General features: G+C 50.8%; 1 protein-coding gene across 1 annotated transcript in view; it reads left to right on the top strand.

Moving 5' to 3' along the window:
* The first annotated feature begins 237 nt into the window (after positions 1–237).
* The window catches only part of ANGPT4 (angiopoietin 4), a 46,149-nt gene continuing 25,469 nt past the window's right edge, over positions 238–20,917 (top strand). The window contains exon 1 of the mRNA XM_004061653.5: positions 238–666. Coding sequence (XP_004061701.1) covers positions 358–666 — 309 coding nt within the window. The 5' untranslated portion in view covers positions 238–357. The remainder of the gene's footprint in view (positions 667–20,917) is intronic.

Raw genomic sequence — 20,917 nt, 5'->3', positions numbered from 1 at the left:
AAGCCAGGCCTCACTGGATAATCAGAGGGCTCAGAGGTGAGGCAGGCAGAGCAAGGTTGGTGCACGCTTAGGGTAAGGGCAACGTGCCACCAAGACTGAGGAAGGAGGAAGGGAAGGAGTGAAGAATAGAGGTGAGAGGGTGTCGGGTGGGGGCGGAGGGAGGCGGTGAGAGGAAGCAAGCAGAGCAGCCGTGGTATTCAGAGCAAGTATAAATAGCTGCCTGGACAGAGCTCGGCCAGACAGAGGTTTGTAGCTGCAGCTGCAGGCAAGCCTGGCCACTGTTGGCTGCAGCAGGACATCCCAGGCACAGCCCCTGGGGCTCTGAGCAGACATCCCTCACCATTGACACATCTTCAGATGCTCTCCCAGCTAGCCATGCTGCAGGGCAGCCTCCTCCTTGTGGTTGCCACCATGTCTGTGGCTCAACAGACAAGGCAGGAGGCGGATAGGGGCTGTGAGACACTTGTAGTCCAGCACGGCCACTGTAGCTACACCTTCTTGCTGCCCAAGTCTGAGCCCTGCCCTCCAGGGCCTGAGGTCTCCAGGGACTCCAACACCCTCCAGAGAGAATCACTGGCCAACCCACTGCACCTGGGGAAGTTGCCCACCCAGCAGGTGAAACAGCTGGAGCAGGCACTGCAGAACAACACGCAGTGGCTGAAGAAGGTACGGGGCATGGGAGGTTTGCAGGGGGCAGAGGGCGGCTTTGGGGTCTGTCACAATCAGCAGGTGGAGTGTCCATCCAAGAGGCCTTCCCTGAGCACAGAGGGCTGTCTCTGAGCTGCACAAAGAGGGGCAGGGGTGGGTCTGAGGCCACACAGCAAGATTGGGCAATGTCAGCTGGCAACCCGGCTCTTTAACTGCCGTCCCTTCATTCATCCAACAGAAATCCATTCAGCCCTGACCAAGGGCTGAACGGACCAAGCCTTCCTGGGTGCTGGGGATACAACAGTATAGTATGTCTCCCTGTGGACTAGTGGGGGAAAGAGGCAGTAAGAGATAATCTACTATGTCAGATGGTGAAGCAAAATGAAGAAGAAAGAGGGCAAGTGGTGGCCCTGGGTGGCTGCTTGAGGTCAGATCATTAGAGAGTACGTCTCAGAGGAGGTGACATTTGAACCCAGAGAACAAGGGAAATGATAGAGTGGGCCAGGCAGGTATTTGAGGGAATGTTCTGCAAAGGGAGCTGCATGTATTTTGACCGTGAGGAGGGAATGCATCCGCAGCGGTGTGTGCCTGGAGAACCATGGGGCGAAGGCCTGTGTAGCTGGAGCAGAGGAGACGGAGCAAGGGTGTGGGGAGGTCTGAGAGGTGACAGCAGGGCAGGCCATGCAGCTGGGGGGGCCACTGGAAGGACTTCAGCTTTTGTTCTGAGTGTCATGGGAGCCACTGCAAGGTTGTGAGCAGAGACAGACACCCGTGATTTGATTTCAACAGCATAGACTGTAGGAGGCAGGGTGGAAGGAAGAAGCCCAAAGAGGTGGCCGCTGCAGCAATCAGGTGCAAGGTACCGGAGGCCTGGAGCAGAACGGGGCTAGGAGGGGGTGTGGCCAGTAAGACTCCGGTAGGTTCTGGAGGTAGAGCCCATCAGCTCTGCTGGTGAATTGGATGCGGAGTGGGAGGAAGCAAGGAGCTGAGGACGCCACTGTGGTTTTGGCCCAAGACCAGGGCTGCTGTAGAATGCCCTGTCATGCTTTCGTCTTTCAGCAATGTGAGCACCTATTGTGTACCCTCGGAGAAGCACTGACTACAGAGGTGTGCAAAGCAGGCTTGGCCCTGGCGGGGCATGAGGGTACAGGAGACATCCTGGGGGGGTCTGAGATGGGACTCTTCAGAGTCCCTAAGTGAGAGCTACCAAGGAAAGCGAGAGGGACCCAGGAGACAGTCTGGGCAATGACTGGGGAATGAAGGATGCAAACTAATTCCTGGCGTTTTAGAAGGTATTCAACAGCAGACAAGCTTGACAGCCACCCCTGGCTCCAGGCAGGATAGCTGTCCTGGCTGCCTCCCTGGCTCCCTGCTAACACTCGGCCCCCACCTCCTATTCTCCATGCAGCAGACCAAAGAATCCCCATCAAAACCTAAGTTACATCCTCTCCCTCCTCTCAGGGCTACCATGCATCGGAATAAAAGCAAGAACCCTTACTCCCTGGAGTTCCCTCTCCCAGACTCCCACTTTGCTTACCCCAGACTCCTATCCTCTCCAGTGTCATCTCCTCAGAGGCCCTCCCCGCCCTCCCCGTATAAAATAACCACCCTTCTTCTTCCACCCTTTATCCCTTCTGCTGGCTTTGTTGTGTTTTTTTTTTTCTTAGCACTTATCCCTACCTAATGTTCTTAAAAACATTTCTTTTGGTGTGTGAGCTCCCAGAGGGCAGGCGCCATGTCTCTTTTGCTCACTTCTGTGTTCCCAGGGCCTAGAATAGTGCCTAACACACAGTAGGTACTCAATAAATGTCTGCAGCATGAGTGAATGCATGAATGCATAAATGTTATTCCAATCTCTCAGGTCCCAGGTCTCCATCCTGCTCCAAGATGACACAAAATTGGCATTGATGGGATCCTGAGCCCAAAACCCGTGACCTGGATCTCCCCCAACACCTCCCTGAGGGTCCATGGGTGTCTCAACTCCAAAGCTGCCTGAGACGACTCCCTGCTCTTCTCCAAACACCCTCCTCCTGCCTGTCTCTCTCTGTTTAGGGTGACACCACCACCCAGCCACAGGCTGTGCCCTGGGGGCTTCCTGTGGCTCCCACCTATCCCCCAGGCAGCTGGCCCAGCCCATCCTGTGGCCTAGGCTTCTCTCATGGTCCATCTTTCTGGCTTAGGTCTCGTCATCTTTCCCAGGATGCTGTCATCACCTCCCACTGGGCCTCCTACCCCAAGTCTCACCTCTCAGTCTCATCCATCTTTGAATCCCCTGGGTGTCGGATGCTTGGGAAACATTGGCTGAGAGCTGATGGCTTGAATTGATGGCTTGCAGGATCAGAAGGTCACCTGGTCCAATGCCTCAGCCTGGGGTGGAATGTCCTCTCCAGGCATCCATTCACCTAGCCTGAAAATTCTGAGCTAGGGTCAGTCAGGTCACCGTAGAGTGCCGTAGGGCCTAAGATCACTGATATGGGAGTTCAGCTGACCTGGCTGCAGGTACTTCCTTACCAAATGGCTACAGATGAGCAGGTTTCAGTCTCCCTTGGTTCATGTAAACAATAATTTCTCTCTGCCCCCTCTGACACTCCTGGTCCCCAGTGGGGAGTGCTTGCTACCTTCTGTGGCTGTGGCTGTGACCTTCCTCTGGTTCTTCTCTTGGTCCAGGCATATCTCAGATCTTCTGAAACTCAAAGCCTTTTTTTGGCTTTTTCTCTAACATCTCAGAAAAGTTAAAAAAAGAGTTTTAAAATACTCATCTAATGGCACCATCAGCATCATCATCACCATCATCACCATTGCCATTAAGGATGAACAAGCTCTCAGCAAGATTCTGTTCATCTAGACAGACACAGGGGAGATCCTTCCTGTCGCGAATCCCAGAAGCCATCATCTGCTCAGCCTGTGCCCCCAACTCCCCTCCTGTTCCCCCAGTGTACAGGTGAGGAAACAGGCCAGAGAGGGAAAGTGACTTGCCAGAGCCATGTAGCAGTGAAAGCCAACCTGGATTCTCACTCCAAACTGCAGGTTCTTTTTCCTGACTCTGGAAGGTGTCAAGGAGGCAAGGGAAGCAAGATCTAGAGAGGATGGGGTGCACTTGGTGCTCCCTTCTACTGCAGAGTTTCCAAGTCCCCAGATACCCACTCTCTTTTCCTAGCATACAGCTTGCTGTGTCCTACTGCCAGTGCTCATCAGGCATGGGGAGAGCCCCGGCCTCACCTCTTCTCTCTCTCTCCTCTTTCATACTCTCCTCCTCCCCTGCACTCCCCTTCCGTTTCTTCTCTCTGCTCTCCCCCCTCCTTCTGCCTCCCTCTCTCTCCTCCTCCTCGCTCCTGGAAAGCCCCTGCCCCAGTAACTGCCATCTGGAGCCAGCTCCTGGGGCTGCACATCAGCTCTGGGCTCTGCTCCACCCCGCTCATATGGATGAGAAGCTGCAGGCAGGAATATTGAGGAGGTTGGGGGACAGAGCCGGCTGCAGTGCAGGCATCTCTAGCTGGGCTGGGCGGCTCAGTGGCTAGTCACATGACCTCCTCTGTCCACCATGCCCTCCCTCTAGGACCCAGTGCTGGCCCTTCCCTCTCAGTGCCTCATCCGGAGGCTGGGAGGAGAATGACAGCACCTACTCCTGACCTTTGATGTGGGGTCAAGAGAAGCAGAGTAGAGAAAGCCTCTGCACACAGCAGGTGCTCAATAAGGGCTCCCGTGTGTGACTGCCATTCCCCCAGTTGCCCCAGGTGTCCCATCCAAGAAGTGCCATCCTCTGCCTTCTCTTCATGTCCCCACAGAATGATCCATTATACAGATGAGGAGAATGAGGAAAACCAGGGCCAGACACAAGCTCCAGCCTCCCTGGCCCACCCCCACCACCTGAGGGCAGCACATCTTCCCCAGTCTCTGAGCTCCCAGAGGCAGGGCTGACCCCACCTGCAAACTGCGGGTGAGAACTACTTTCTCACCTTTAGGGAGCAGCCAGCAGCTGCTGGCCTGGGGTCCATGGCAGCCCTCTCTCTGCTTATCCCCCTGTCTATCTCTGTCTGTCTCTGTCTCTTTCTGCCTCTCTCTCTCTCTCCCTCTCTCTGTCCCTCTCTCCCTCTCTCTGTCCCTCTCTCCCTCTCTCTGTCTCTCTCTTAAAGACAAGGTCTGGCTCTCTCAACCACACTGGGGTGCAATGGTGTAATCATAGCTCACTGCAGCCTTGAACTCCTGAGCTCAAGCGATCCTCCCGCCTCAGTCTTCCAAGTAGCTGGGACAGCAGACACGAGCCACTGTGGTCAGCCTGTCTCTCTATTTCTGAGTCTCTCTGCCTCTGTGGATCTCTCCTGGGGCACTCGCGGTGGCCCTGACTCACTGTTGCTAACTCTGTGGGTGTTTCTGTCTCTGATTCTCTCTCCTGGTTGGCTATCAAAGTGACTCCCTGCATCTTTTCCTGTCTCTTTCTCAGCTCCTCCTTTTCTCACCCCAAGGCCGTCCCTCCCACCTCTACCTCCCCGGGTGTCCACACTGAAGACCCAGGGCACATCTGCCAAATGACCAGTGCCCACCCTGCAGCTGGCTGCTCAGCCGATGCCTCTTTCTCTTCCTCCTCTGCACCCAAAGCCAAGCAGAGAGGGGTCAGGGGCTGGGCAGGGGCCTCCCAACCTGGCACTGCCCCAGCCTCTGCTGTTTGCTCCAGGTCTCTGACATCAAACCTCAGAATAACTGGGCCCCTCGGCCTGGCAGTTGTGATGCCCTGCCTAACTGGGTGTGGGTCAAGAGTGCACCAAGGAGGAACCCAGGGTGGGGTCCTTGCCCAGCCTGAGACCCTCCCAAACTGACCTGGTTTGGGAGTCAGGGTTCCAGTTGCCCCAGCCTTCCCAGGCTGCCCACAAATTCTTGGCATTTTCAGCCTTCAGTTATCCAAACAAGAAATGAGTCTCGGTGCCGAACAAAATATCTTGGGGTTTGATTTCCTAACCTCACTGCTGGCTCCTTTCTAAGCAGTTTGGGACTGGGGGATGGGGTGGGGGAAACAGCATCTGCTTCCTGGAGGAATGGGATTATTTTTCCAAGAAGGGGGCCTAGAAACAGCTGGCACAGATACCCTCGGCCTGGGGATGACCAGCTGGCTCATGCCTGGGATGAGGTGGGGGTGCAGGGCAGGCACCAGCAGCAGCAGCCCCCCTGACGACTTCCCCCAAAAGGACGGGTTTATTTGTTCAACTGGCTTGGCCAGCCATCCCACAGAGGACAGGGCCACAGAGGGCAGGGCCACATGTTTCTAGTTCTCTCCTCCCTGGCCTTAGAGCTCAGCCAGGCTGGGATGTACACAGACCTTCTTCCCCTTCTCCTTGGGCAGTAAATGTTAGAAAACGGGCCCCAGGTCTGCCCCCTAAGCCTGCACCTCCAGTCAGACTCTGGCCGCAGTTTGTTTGCATAACCTCAGAGCCAGCTCTGAAATGTCAGGAATGAACCCTGAGAGTTGGCTGTGGGGTCTGGGGAGGACCAAGTTGGGGTCAGGAGGTCAAGTCCCAGGGGTACCACTCAAAGCTATGGGAACCCGGGGAAGCCACATATATCATTTGGCTCCTCTCTAAAGTGGAACTCAAAATACTCGTGCCTCCCAGAATGAGTGGAGGATGAAAAAGCAGTTATGACGTAATGAGTAAGTACTCATTTAGTGAGCATTTACTGTATGCCACACACTGTCCTAGGTGCTTTATGTTACTGCATTTAATTCTCACCATGACCCAGTGAAGTAAGATTGCTTGTCCACTAACAGATGAGGAAACTGAGGCACCGAGAGATTAGGTGACTTGCCCAAGATCTTACAGCCAAGAAGGACAAAGTCAGATTCAGCCATCTGATGCCAGAACCTATTATCTCAGAACTTAAGCCAGTTTCCTGTCCAATAAATAAGCCATGTCCATGGCGGATGGGTCCCTGGGCATTAGTTGGGACCTGGAAAATATAGAGGACCCTGGTCCCCAAAGGGGAGACCCATAGCTACTAGATTTTTCTTCCCCCAGGAGCCCTTTGCCCAAGGCTCCCTAGGGCTTTTCTGCCAGGGATGACTCAGGTAGGGCCTCAGGCAGCTGTGGCCGTTCTGAAAAGCTAAGGGGCTCCAGAAGCTCAGTCTGGGTGTCCCCACAATTACACACCCCATTCTTGGCCCAGGGCCTGGGGGCAAATCCCACAGAAGCCGAGTGTAGGCCCTGAGTCCCAGTTGACTCAGTCTGAATCCCAGCTCCACTGCTTACTGGCTGTGCCTTCTCAGACCATTGCTTTTCCACTCTGTGCCTTGGTTTCCTTATCTGTGAAGTGAGGACACTAACAGAAGCTACTTTGTAGGTTATTGAGGAGATTAAATGAGGCAATGCACATGTGGGGCTAGTACAGGGCCTGGCAGAGAGTAAGTGCTCAGTAAACGTCAAGACTCCAGGATTCACGGTGCAAGGAAGGAATCCTGTCGTACCATCCATATCTTACTATAGTTTCCTTTTGTTCCCTCAACTTTACATCTGTGAGATTATTAGCTGTGTAACTATGAGAAAGACCTGAGCTTCAGTTTTTCAATCTATAAAATTGAGGTGATGATACACACATCGCCTGGGTTTGCTGTGAGGCTCAAATGGCTGGTCAGGGGATGTGCCTGGCACTGCTCCAGCACAGAGAACCAGGAGATGCTACTATTGTTTCCTCTGTCTTCTGGGATAAGTGCTTTGTTGTGGTGAATTAACATATGGGACTTTCTCTGGGCCAGGCACTTTATATGTGTCTTATAAACATTGACTCACAAACTCGTGGCATCCTAAAGGGTGGGGACTGTTATGATCCCCATTTATTGCGGGTAAACAGAGGCCCAGGGAGTTTACACAGCTAAGAAGTGAGGGAGGTGAGTTCGTACCCAGGCAGAGTGGCTCCAGACCCTACAGTCTTAACCACTACACAGACCACCTCTCTGTGCCCACCATTTACAGATGGGAACACTAAGCCTGGGCGAGGGAGTGACTCAATCACATTCACCCAAGGGTCAGTGGCAGGAGTTGGCCCAGAACCCAGGGTTCCTGACACCCAGCTGAGACCCCTGTTTCTCCTCTCCAGAGGCAACAAGATACATAGCATGCCATAAATGTCATGAAAAAATCACGCATCCTTTCAATTCTGGGACTATGTGTAGATGTGCAACCCCCGACTCCTGCCCCCCACCACATGCAAACACAAATGTGTATACACAGCTCTGAACTTAGTTTGTCAGGTAAGAGTATTCATTCCTGCATTCATTTAATTGTCCCTTCCACCACTGTTTATTGAGGGCTTACAATGCGCCAGGCTCCATGCAAGTGACAAGGATTTAGTAGTGAGCAAGGAAGACCATCCTTCCCCCTTGCCCCTGGAGCAGTGGGTGTAACTAACCTAGTGATTTCCCATGTGCAACGATCAATCATGATATGTGCCATGAAGGAGGGACCGAGAGATGCTAGGGGTGGATAGTGGGTGCCTGACCTTGAGGGAGGGAGGCACTAGGAAGAAGGACAGAGCTGAGATCTAAAGGCTGAGTTGGCAGTGGCGAGACAGGGAAAGGAAGCAAAAGCATTCCAGGCACAGGGGACAGCAAGTGCAAAGGCCCTGGGGGTAGAATAGGCCAAAAGCAAAAGGCTTTCAGTGTGTCTACAGTGCAGAGAGCGAGGAGAGCATGGCCAAGATGAGACTGGAGTGCTCACCAGGAGCCAGACAGATGTCCCTGGTCCTGACCCTGTTCTCCGTGGAGGACCATGGAGACTGGGAACCGATGTGGCCACTTTTCTGTCGTGTCCTCACAGAGGATCACTCTGTGATAGACTGTGGACCTCTGGGCCAGCTTCTACCATCTTTGTCTGACCCTAATCTTATCCCTGTCACCCCATCTGCAGGATCAGCCTCAGCCACCAAGAAGGCAAGATAGGCACATAGAAAGAGCTCAGCCATTAAGTTAAAAATCTTCCTTTACCAGCTGTGAGTAACGCTCGGCCTTTGTGGGCCTTAGTTTACTCATTTGTGTGGGGAACAATCACCCTTTTCCTCCAGGCTGCTGGGGATCCAATAAGAGAAGAGGTACACACTGGAGTTGTACAGGCAGAAAGGCCTGGTGCCACGTGGGGAGATACCCCAGCAAAGCCTCCCTGTGTCTAGAACATACTTTGCCCTGTTTTCCCAAAGTTGAGCTGAGGTTGGGGGGTGGGCAGGGGCACTGTCACATGATCACTCTAGCCAAGTGGCCTTGCAGAAGCACCGCCTGGTTACACCTGTGAAGAGCTACCTGTCCTTGGACAAGTTGTTTAACCTCTCTGTGCCTCGTCTGTAAAATAGGTCGATAACAGGTCCTACCTTGGAGGGTGGCTACAAGGACTTCATATACCTAGTGGTTAGAACAGTGCTGACCACATAATAACTGTTCAATAAGCATGTTGCCAAGCAAAATGGACACACCACCCCATTCTGTGACATTCAAGTGTCAGGGAGGTGAGCGATCGCAAACACCTCCCAAGATCAAGGTTGAAATATAGACGACCACCAAAGGCATACCTGAGCCTGAGGAGGCAGGGACCCTGGCAGCCCCTCCCAAGTCCAGATGGCAGAGGCAGGCCCTGCTCCCCTCCCTCTGCAGCCCTTTCCCCCACACTCCTCATCTTCTCCTTGTGGCCTTTCACCTGGGATGAACACTGGACCTGCCACCCCATGAGAGGTGAGGCTCAGGAGCCAGGGAAGTCCCAAATATTCCACAAATACGGGAAGCACTACTGTGTGCCAGGCACTGTGCTAGGCCTCATGAACAAGACAGACAAGAATCCTAGCCCAGATCCACAGAACACAGGTCCCAGTGGCCATTTCCCTTTTCCTTCCAGGCCCTCTGCAAGGAGGAAACAATGAGGCCACTGAGGTTCAGAGAAACTCATCACTGGCAGAGAAAGGAAATGGCAAAGCTATTGAGCAAGCTTGCTGACTCTCAGTGCAGTGCTCCAGGCCCAGACCACACTGGATGTTTGGAGACGCTGGGCCTGTGTCAAAGAGTTGAGGGTTGAGCTAGGGTTGAGAAGCTCATCCCTCCGTGAGAGCCCGTTGGTCCCCAACTCTCTCTACCCCTGGCTCTCAGCCCACTGGCTGTGCTTGCCCAGAGCCTGACCCAGAAGAAAAGCAATAGTATGTCTTGCAGAGAGGAAAACAATGAGGAAGGCTTGGGCCCAGCTGCTCAGACAGGACAAGACAAACCATCTCAGTCTGCACTGAGCCACAGGGTGAGGGCCTGGTGCAGGCCCGGGGGACAGAAGCAAGGCAGAGGAGGAAGGGCCAACCCTCATAAATCACAAGTCAGCCCATTGTCAAAATGAGGAAACTGAGGCCTGGGGATGGCAGAGAAGAGAAGCAAGAGGGTTAAACCTCTATAAGCTCTGGAAAAGCAGTATATTAGTTATCTATTGTGGCATAACAAATTACCCTAAAACATTTAGCAGCTTAAAATAACAACAAATATTTATTATCTTTCATAGTTTCTGAGGGTCAGGAATTCTGAAGCAACTTAACAAGGTAGTTCCGACTTGGGGTTTTTTTCATGTGGTTGCACTCAGGTATCAGCTAGGGCTGCACTCATCTGAAGGCTTGACCTGGGCTGGGGCTCGGCCTCCTGTGGCTGGTGAGCTGGCGCTGGCTGTGAGTAGAAGGCCTCAGGTACCCTCCAGATGGGTTCCTCCCAAGGGCTGCTTAAGGGTCCTCAGGCCGTAGTGGCCTACTTCCTCTAGAGCACGTGGCCCAAGAGAGGGCAAGACAGAAGACACAATGCGATGGTTTAGCCGAGGAAGTCACACTAACGTTTCTGCAATAGCTAATTAGTCATGCCAGCCAGTCCTGACTTGTTGAGAGAGGGGGCTACACACGGGCATGAGCACCAGGATCCCTTTTGCTTAACATTATTCATAGCATGTTCCACATTCATCCAGGTAGACTTGCCTCAGCATTGTAAGCTGCTTGAAATTCCATCTATGGGCCTCCATTGTTTGCTCATCTAGTCCCCTCTAGCTGGGCCTGTAGGATGTTTCCAGGCTTTAACCATCAAAAACAGGGCTGCTACAAATATCCTTGTACACCTGTCACTTAACATTCCCACAAGTCTATGTGGGGAATAAATCCTCTGAAGTAGAATTGCTTCAAAGTAGAGTGAAATCACACGTTTTTTTGGTCCTTTGTTTTTTGAGGCAGAGTCTTGCTTTATCACCCAGGCTGGAGTGCAATGGTGTGATCATGGCTCACTGCAGCCTTGAATTCCCAGGCTCAAGCGATCTTCCCACCTCAGCCTCCCAAGTATCTGGGACTATAGGCATGTGCCACCAGGCCCAGCTAATTTTTCAGTATTTTTTTGTAGAGACCAGGGTCTTGCTTTGTTGCCTCAGGCTGGTCTCAGGAGTTTCCTGAGCTCGAGTGATCCTCCCACCTCACCTCAGCCTCCCAAGTATCCCAGGATCCCTGGGGTCGTCCTGAAGGCTAGCTGCCACACGCAGCCCACCGAGTGGCTAAGGGTGTGGTCTTTGGAGACCAAAGGCCTATATTTAAATCCAGTCTTTGCCACTTAGGCAAGATGCTCATCTTCTCAATGCCTTCCTTTCCTCATCTGTAAAATGGTGACAATGGGAGAACCAAGGACTAAATGAGCTGTATTTTTAGGGCCTTGGGATCATGCCTGGGACAGAGTAGCCCTTTAGATATCTTCCTTGGGAGACCCCAGCAGCAGTGCAGAGCCTGGCCTGTTCTGGTAGCTGCTCTATCCCCAGCACCATGCCCAGGTCTCAGCACATCTGAATGAGTTGGTTGGAGGAAGTAAATGAGCACCAAGACTATGTCTTGTTCATTTCTAGAACATTCCTCCCGCAGATACCCCAAGCTGACTCCCTCCCTTGCCATGGGCCTCCCTCCTGGGAACCCTCCTTCCTGCCCCTCCCATCTCTGTGCTGGTGTTTCTTCCCCTTTCTTTCTGCCCTGGCACCAGTTAGCTCTCTGTTCTCTGGTCTCTGTGGTCTCCGCTGCCTTTGCCTCTCACAGGCTCCAGCAGTGGCTGGGCCTGGGCTCGAGGCTCCTAACTTGCTTCTAGCTGCCAAACAACTATTCAGTGGAAATCTGGTGCCCCTTACACAAAACTGACCCATCTGCTCTTTCCACAAATATTTATCGAGGACCTCTCATATGCCTAGCCCTATTCTAGGCATAGAGGATGTGCTCATGAACAGGGCAGACAAACCTCTGCACTCCTGAGGCTCTTCTCGTGGGGGAATTGGACAAATGACAAATGACTAAAGTGATTTCAGATGGCATGAAGTACTGTGTAGAAGCCAGAGTGCACACCGTGATAAACAGGTGGAGGGGTGGTCAGGGAATGCTTCTCAGAGGAGGTGACATTTTCAGGGAGACCTAGAAGTCAGAAGGAAGCTGGTGGGAGCTGCTTTGGTGCTACTGAGATTGGGGGGTGTGGATGCGTATTGGGAGGGGGTGCAATAAGCAACTCTGTGGCTCCTGTGGCCACCTCTGCAGACCCTAGGGCCTCTCCTCCAAAGGGGCAGCAACCACTAGGCATAACCTCTGCCAAGGGCAGTTTGTTAACGATAGTCAAAATCACAAATGCTTTGGGAGGCCGAGGTGAGGTGGGAGGATCACTCGAGCTCAGGAAACTCCTGAGACCAGCCTGAGGCAACAAAGCAAGACCCTGGTCTCTACAAAAAAATACTGAAAAATTAGCTGGGCCTGGTGGCACATGCCTATAGTCCCAGATACTTGGGAGGCTGAGGTGGGAAGATCGCTTGAGCCTGGGAATTCAAGGCTGCAGTGAGCCATGATCACACCATTGCACTCCAGCCTGGGTGATAAAGCAAGACTCTGCCTCAAAAAACAAAGGACCAAAAAAACGTGTGATTTCACTCTACTTTGAAGCAATTCTACTTCAGAGGATTTATTCCCCACATAGACTTGTGGGAATGTTAAGTGACAGGTGTACAAGGATATTTGTAGCAGCCCTGTTTTTGATGGTTAAAGCCTGGAAACATCCTACAGGCCCAGCTAGAGGGGACTAGATGAGCAAACAATGGAGGCCCATAGATGGAATTTCAAGCAGCTTACAATGCTGAGGCAAGTCTACCTGGATGAATGTGGAACATGCTATGAATAATGTTAAGCAAAAGGAAGCCAGGTGTGGAATGGCAAGCTGAGGTTTTTGTAGCCTGAAGGGCAGGTGGTGGGATGGAAACACAGTTACTGCAGATGTAGATGTATGCATAGCGTTTCTCTGGAAGGAAACCCAGGAACCTCCCTCAGTGGCCTGTAGGGAGGGAACTGTGGGTTGAGGCAGGGACAGAAAAATTTGTTTTTCACTTCACTCCTTTTTGTTCCTTGGAATTTTGAACAATGTGTTTATATCACCCATTCGAAAAATAAAATTACAAAGATTTACATTTAAGTTGAAACACACACACACACACAGCTATGTAAGATCTGACCCTCCAGATTTTCATACGTCTGCACCAGATCTGGCCATTAGCTCCTGTGTACAGCCTCAGGCACTTTATTTTCCTGATTGGGGCCTCAGTTTCCCCATCTGTGAAATGGAGGGGATGGGAGCTGAGAGGTCCCTGAGAGCATCATTTAGGTCTCCCCCTCACTAAGTCTTTGCTCCCCAGATGTCTCCCTGCCTGGGCTCCTACCCCTGGGGCATCCCTGCTAAAGCCCTTTTCCTTTTACCGTCAGGCCAGGCTCAAATCTCCACACCCTGCACCACCCCAGCCATGGGGCTTTGGTTCAGCCTAGGACCTAGAACAGGCTTCATCCCAATTCCCACACCATCCCAGTACAGCCTGGTTTGGACTCTGTTCACTGAGGACTGTTTTACCTGTTTCCAAAACAAAGAATTTTGTTCTCCACTAAAGGAGTCTGCAAGGAGTCCTGGTCCTCTCTAAGCCACATGGGACCCAAGGCAGGGTTTAGAGCAGAGGGGGTCATAATCTGACAGGTTGACCAGGACGTCACTGGCTATGTGTGGAGCATAGCCTGGGGGCCCAGGGAGCAATGACAGATGCCGACAGTATCAAGGAAGCTTTGATCCCCGCTAGAGATAATGGGGGCTGGGACTGGGGTGGAAGTGGCAAGGTTGGGCAGAAGTGGTCAGATTCTGCATGCGCCCGAGGGTAGAGACAACAGATTGGATGCAGGATGTGAGAGAGACAAAGGAAAGCAGGGCAGCTCTGAGAGGCTGGGTCTGAACAACTAGAAGGGTATCGTTTCCTTAATGCACACCCCCATTCACAGAAACCCTGGTGCTTTGGGTCTGGTTCTGGATCAAGTCTGGGCAGAGACCCAAGAACTGGGTCAACAGGCAGAAGCCAGCAGCAGGGTTCACCCCATCCTCTGGGCTCACTGGCTGCAAGGCTAAAGCCTGGGTCGTACCCTGGGTGAGGGAAGCACCACTTTCACCCGCCCAGCCCCCGCCCTGACCCTCTTACAGCCACCAGACCTGACCTCCCAGCCTTCCAAATCAGTAGACCTGAGGATGAATCTAGTATCTGCAACTTGATGGGTGACCTCAGGGAAGTGACTCTGAGCCTGAACCTCCATTTGCCCATCTATAATTGGGGTCAACAGCAGAGCCTACAAATATCCAGACAGTCTTCCAGGCCCCAGAAGGCAGGCAAAGTCCTTGCACTCTCAGAGTTGGTAGCCTACTGGGGACACCAGTGAGGAACCTTGTGTGGGACGGGCCTTCAGGGGTCTTAACCTTTCCTGTACCTTGGGGTCCTTTGGCATCCGGTGACCCTCTCTCAGAAAAAAAAATTTTTTTGAAATGTAAAATTAAATGCATAGATTTATAAAGGAAACAAATTGCCTTGAGATGCAAATGTCAACATAACAGAAAACAGGTTTCTGATATAGTCCTATATTCTTTCTGTATTAATGCACAAAATAGCAAGACTGAGTGATGGGTCAAGTACCTTCCATCATTTTGAGGCTGAGGTGAGTATACACAATGTGTCGTAGATATCCACAATCACTGCAATGAGATAGTAGAGTATCTGCGGTTTCTACTGGTGACAAAGCCGCAGGCCCTGCTATCACCACTGTAATAGCCTGTGGCATATACTCACTACCACAGGAAAAGTTAATTTCAGTTAGAGACTAGTGGGAAAAGAATGTCCTTTTTTTCTAATGCAAGTTTACAGGTTCCTTGAATTCTATTCACAGATCCCTGGGGGTCCAGGACATCAGTTAGGGACTCCTAGTGTTTATATACTAGTTGTTAAATATTCTATTAATTATACCTGTATACACTCTCATTCTACTTTTAAAATCCAAACAATTTCAATATAGGTAATGTAAAAAGAAAATGCCATCACCATCACCCTATTGAAACCCCCTCCCCTGAAGCAAATCGCTGCAGTTAATAGTTTGGTCTTCTCGGTTTTTGTATAAAAATACATCATTTGGATCATTCTTACACACAAATTGATCCCCATTGTATATAGTGTTCTGCCTCTTGGTTTCTTTTTTTACTCACAAGCATGACAGGGACATCTTTTCAGATCAGCATCTGATGTAGCTCAACCTCATTCTTGCTTGTTTGTTTGTTTTGTTTTAAGATAGGGTTTTGTTCTGTCACCCAGGCTGGAGAGCAGTGGCATGATCAGAGCTCACTGCAACCACCTCCTAGGCTAAAGCCATCCTCCTGCCTCAGCCCCCCAAGTAGCTGAGACTAGAGGCATGCACCACCACCTTCAGCTAATTTTGTTCTGTTTTTAGTAGACACAAAGTTTCACCATGTTACCCAGGCTGGTCTCCAAATCCTGAGCTTAAGCGATCCACCCACCTTGGCCTCCCAAAGTCATGGGATTACAGGTGTGAGCCACCGTGCCCAGCCATCAACCTCATTGTTTTTAACAGCTACATAGTGTCACGTGCGTCCGTGTGAAGAGACCACCAAACAGGCTTTGTGTGAGCAATAAAGCTTTTTAATCACCTGAGTGCAGGTGGACTGAGTCCGAAAAGGGAGTCAGCAAAGGGAGATGGGGTGGGGCAGTTTTATAGGATTTGGGTAGGTAATGGAAAATTACGTTAAAGGGGGTTGTTCTCTTGTGGGCAGGGGCAGGGGTCACAAGGTGCTCAGTGGGGGAGCTTCTGAGACTCATTGTCCAGGAGAAGGAATGTCACAAGGTAATGTCATCAGTTAAGGCAGGAACCAGCCATTTTCACTTCCTTTGTGATTCTTCAGTTGCATCAGGCCATCTGGATGTATACGTGCAGGCTTGGGCTCAGAGGACTGACATTCCTGTCTTCTTATATTAATAAGAAAAACAAAACAAAATAGAGGTGAAGTGTTGGGGTGGCGAAAATTTTTGGAGGTGTTATGGAGAGATAATGGGTGATGTTTCTCAGGGCTGCTTCGAGCAGGATTAGGAGCCGTGTCGGAACCTAGAGTGGGAGAGAGTAAACTGAAGAAAGATTTTGGGGTAAAGGGTGATATTGTGGGGTGGTTAGAAGGAGCATTTGTCGTATAGAATGATTGGTGATGGCCTGGATGCAGTTTTGTATGAATTGAGAAACTAAATGGAAGTCACAAGGTCCGAATAAGAGAAGGAGAAAAACAGGTATTAAAGGACCAAGAATTGAGAGGACCTAGGACATCCAATTAGAGAGTGTCCAAGGGGGTTCAGTGTAATTATTTGCTTGACTGGCAAGTTTTTGGGCTCTGTCCTTGAGTCTTTTTATGTTGTCATATACCAGGCCAGATTGATTTAGGTAAAAACAACCTTCTTCATTTGGAAATATTCAGAGTCCTCCTTTTTCAGCAGTGAGTAAGTCAAGGCCTATTCCTGTCTTTTTATATTAATAATAAGAAAAACAAAACAAAATAGTAGTGAACTGTTGGTGTCATGAGGGGAACAGGGAGCTCTTCGGTCCCACTTGCAAATTGAATTTTGGGAGTAAGGAAAACTAGTGTGCATGTGCCCGTCCAATTAGCAGGTAGACACATGTAGGTAGAGGATCCACAGAGGAAGAAGAGACCTTGTGCGAGGCAAAACTGGAGATGCAAAGTAAAAAGGTGACAAGGAGTGCTGAAAGGGGTGTCTTGTACCCAGACTCCTAGGGATCCAGCTAGGGTGGCAGCTGTCAGAGGTTGTAATGGAGACTGATGGGGTAACTGCCTAGAGGAGGAGGTTCAGTTTTCATGGTGTATGAAAAAACGTCGAGTATCTATGAGCAACCATTCACTGTTATTTACAGGGCTGGGTATAAGCAAACAAGAAGAGGGCCTGGGAGGAGAGTCTGAAGAGCAAGGGGAAGGTAGCCAAGGATGGAGTGAAATACAAGGTAAATGTCTTAAAGGAAATGAGAGGTTTTAAGAGGTGGGCTGGTGGCTTGTAACCCACATAGAAGAGGTTACGAAAGGACGATAGAATGGAATGGGCCTGTGAGGCTGGAAGGAGGAATTTTCCTTGGTCCAAGAACCATTTGCCTTGTGTGGGAAGAGATTGACAGGTGGAAGTTTCAGTGGGAGAGTAGGTGGGACTGATGGAAGGAAAGTAAATCATGAGAAAGGGCTTGACTGAAGTAATAGGGGCTGTCCCTGAGGCCTTGCGGCAGTACAGCCCAGGTAAGTTGCTGAGGCTGGTGGGTGTCAGGGTCAGTCCAAGTGAGAAAGAAGAGAGGCTGGGATGAAGGATGCAAAGGAATAGTAAAGAAAGCATCTTTGAGATCCAGAACAGAATAATGGGTTGTGGAGGGGCGTATTGAGGATAGGAGAGTATATGGGTTTGGCACCACAGGGTGGATAGGCAAGACAATTTGGTTGATAAGGAGAAGATCTTGGACCAGCCTGTAAGACTTGTCCGGGTTAAAATGTCTTGGCCTTATAAGGGAACTGGGCAGGTGGGGATAATTAAAAAAGAGTGCATAAAAGAATGTTGTCCCAGGCCAGGGGAGGTGGTTCATGCCTGTAATCTCAGCACTTTGGGAGGCCGAGGCGGGCAAATCACGAGGTCAGGAAATCGAGAATATCCTGGCTAACATGGTGAAATCCCGTCTCTGCTAAAAAAAAAAACAAAAAAATTAGCTAGGCGTGGTGGCAGGCACCTGTAGTCCCAGCTACTCGGGAGGCTGAGGCAGGAGAATGGCATGAACCTCGGAGGTGGAGCTTGCAGTGAGCCAAGATCGCGCCACTGCACTCCAGCCTGGGCAACAGAGAGAGACTCCATCTCAAAAAAAAAAAAAAAAAAAAAAAATGTCCCAGTTGGCACCAAAGCTGGGGAGTTTTAAGGAGTCTAGCAGCCTGGCCATCAATACCCGCAACAGTTATGGAGGCAAGGGAAACAGGCCCTTGAAAAGTAGGTAATGTGGAGTGGGTAGCCTCTGTATTGATTAAAAAGGGGACAGACTTACCCTCCACTGTAAGAGTTACCTAAAGCATCTGTGATGGTCCAGGAGGCTTCTGAGGCAATCAGGCAGTGTCAGTCTTCAGCCGCTAAGACAAGAAGATCCGGGAAGGAGTCAGTCAGAGAGCCTTGGGCCAGATTTCCAGGGGCTCTGGGTGTGGTTGTTGGGCGAGTGGGACAGTTGGATTTCCAGTGGGGTCCCGCACAGATGGGACACGGCTTAGGAGGAATCCCAGGCTGTGGACATTCCTTGGCCCAGTGGCCAGATTTCCAGCACTTGAAGCAAGATCCTGGGGGAGGAGGTCCTGGAGGAACAACTGGCCGCTGCGGCTTAGGTGTTTTGAAGTTCTTGTGTGCTGGATGTGGCTGGGCTTTCTCTTACAGCAGAGGCGAGTAATTGCAACTCAGAAATACGTTGCCACTTGGCTGCCTCTTCTCTATTATTGTACACCTTGAAGGCAAGGTTCATTAAGTCCTGTTGTGGGGTTTGAGGGCCGGAATCTCATTTTTGGAGCTTTTTCTAATGTTGGGAGCAGATTGGGTAATAAAATACGTATTAAGGATAAGGTGGCCTTCTGGCCCCTCTGGGTCTAGGGCTGTGACGCATCTGACGGTAGCTGCTAAGTGGGCCATGAACGGGGCTGGGTTTTATACTTGATGAAAAAGAGCCTAAATGCTCACTGATCTGGGAGAGGTCGGATACAGAAAAAGGAGCATTAACCTTGACTGTGCCTTCAGCTCAAGCCACCTTTTTAAGAGGAAATTTTTGGGCAGGTGAGGAGGGCTAGTTGCAGAACGAAACTGTAAGCCAGACTGGGTGTGAGCAGGGGAGGTGATAGGAGGATTATAGGGTGGGGGAGCGGATGCTGAGGAAGAATTGGGACCTGGCTCAGCCTGGCGAGGAGCAGCGTCAGGGAGGAGGGGAGAGGTCAGATGAGTCCGTAGAAAAGAAGCATTCAAAGGACTCAGAGCTTGGGGTGGAGATGGAAGGAACAGACAGGAGAGAAAAAAAAAGATTTGGGATGAGTCGCTTTGGGAGCAGAGACTAGGGAGGGACCAATGTGTGAAAGAATGCCTGGACATCAGGCACCTCAGACCATTTGCCCATTTTTTGACAAAAATCATCCAGGTCTTGTAAGATGGAGAAATCAAAAGTGCTGTTTTCTGGCCATTTGGAACCATTGTCGAGTTTGTACTGGGGCCTAGCAGTATTGCAGAAGAAAATAAGGCATTTAGGTTTTAGTTCAGGTGTGAGTTGAAGAGGTTTTAAGTTCTTGAGAACACGGGCTAAGGGAGAAGAAGGGGGAATGCAGGGTGGAAGGTTGACCACGGTGAAGAGGTAAGTTTAAAGAGAAAGCTAGAGACATGGAGAAGCAGGTGGTGAGCAGCCCTGGGCTGTAATATGGGTGAGCAGCCAAAGCAGGTGTCCCTGCAATTGACTTGCCAGCAAGGGAATGTGGGTGAATGACCAAGGCAGGTGTCCCCCCGGTGATCAGACACCAATGGAATGTGGGTGAATGATCAGGGCAGGCATCCCTGCAGTGATTAAACACCAAGGGAAGACTGTCTTCCTGAGTCCATGACCGGTGCTGCAGTTTTGGGTCCATGGATAAAATGTGTCTCCTTTGTCTCTACTAGAGAGAAAAAGGAACCGGAATTGGAAGGACAGGGAGATTGAAGGGTAGTGAGAGAGGCTGAAGAAGAGAGTGAAAAGACTGTTTACTCGATTTGAAATTGGTGAGATGTTCCTTGGGCTGTTTGATCTGAGGATCGGAGGTCATAGGTGGATCTCCTCATGGAATGAGGGCAAGGACAGGGGACCAGTCTCCTGAAGGAGTCCTCCTGTCCCGGGTCTTCAGCACCAAATATCATGCACGTCCATGTGAACTAAACAGGCTTTGTGTGAGCAATAAAGCTTTTTAATCACCTGGGTGCAGGTGGACTGAGTCCGAAAAAGGAGATGGGGTGGGCAGTTTTATAGGATTTGGGTAGGTAGTGGAAAATTACAGTTAAAGGGGGTTGTTCTCTGGCGGGCAGGGGCAGGGGTCACAAGGTGCTTGGTGGGGAGCTACGGAGACTTATTGTCCAGGAGAAGGAATGTCACAAGGTAATGTCATCAGTTAAGGCAGGAACCAGCCATTTTCACTTCTTTTGTGGTTCTTCAGTTGCATCAGGCCATCTAGATGTATATGTGCAGGCTTGGGCTCAGAGTCCTGACACATAGTAAGCTATGGCCCAGACATACCAGAATTTATCATGTGTTCATTATGTAACTACAACCAGAGTTATCTCAGGAATGCTCCCTACAACCCAGGGGAAGGAGCTATGATTATCTTCATTTTAGAGAAAAGGCTCAGACACCAGTAGAGGCCCCAGCCTATGGTCACACAGCCAGTAAGCTAAGAGCTGTGATTCACACACAGGTCCATCCATACAAAGCACTACTCTCTCTGCATTGATTTTTATCTGCAGTTGACAAGATGCATTTCCCAAACAGGAACCTCATGCACCATTTTCCGTGGAAGAGAGATAGATGCAGGGCATATCATTGTTACTATCTTCATTTTGATCCTCAAATACCAGACACGCTCCCACTTCAAGGCCTCTGCACTTGCCTTTTCCTCTGCCTGGAATTCCCTCCCTCCTGACTCTCCCAGACCTTGCTTCTTCTCAGCCTCTCAGCCCAGATGGCCCTCTCTGGTGGGGCTTTCTCCATCATACTGGCTAAACTTGCCTCCAACCCCACATATTACCCTGTCTTATTTTCTTCATAGCATTCATCAAGATTTCAATGCAACTGATATATTTAGTAGAAGTGCCCTGGAATCAGAAACTTTACCAATTTTGCTCATTTCTGA

This window comes from Gorilla gorilla, chromosome 21, assembly GCF_029281585.2.
Source record: "Gorilla gorilla gorilla isolate KB3781 chromosome 21, NHGRI_mGorGor1-v2.1_pri, whole genome shotgun sequence".
NCBI lineage: Eukaryota > Metazoa > Chordata > Mammalia > Primates > Hominidae > Gorilla > Gorilla gorilla.
Note: the sequence above shows the minus strand (reverse complement) of the source record. Positions and strands in the feature narration are given on the sequence as shown.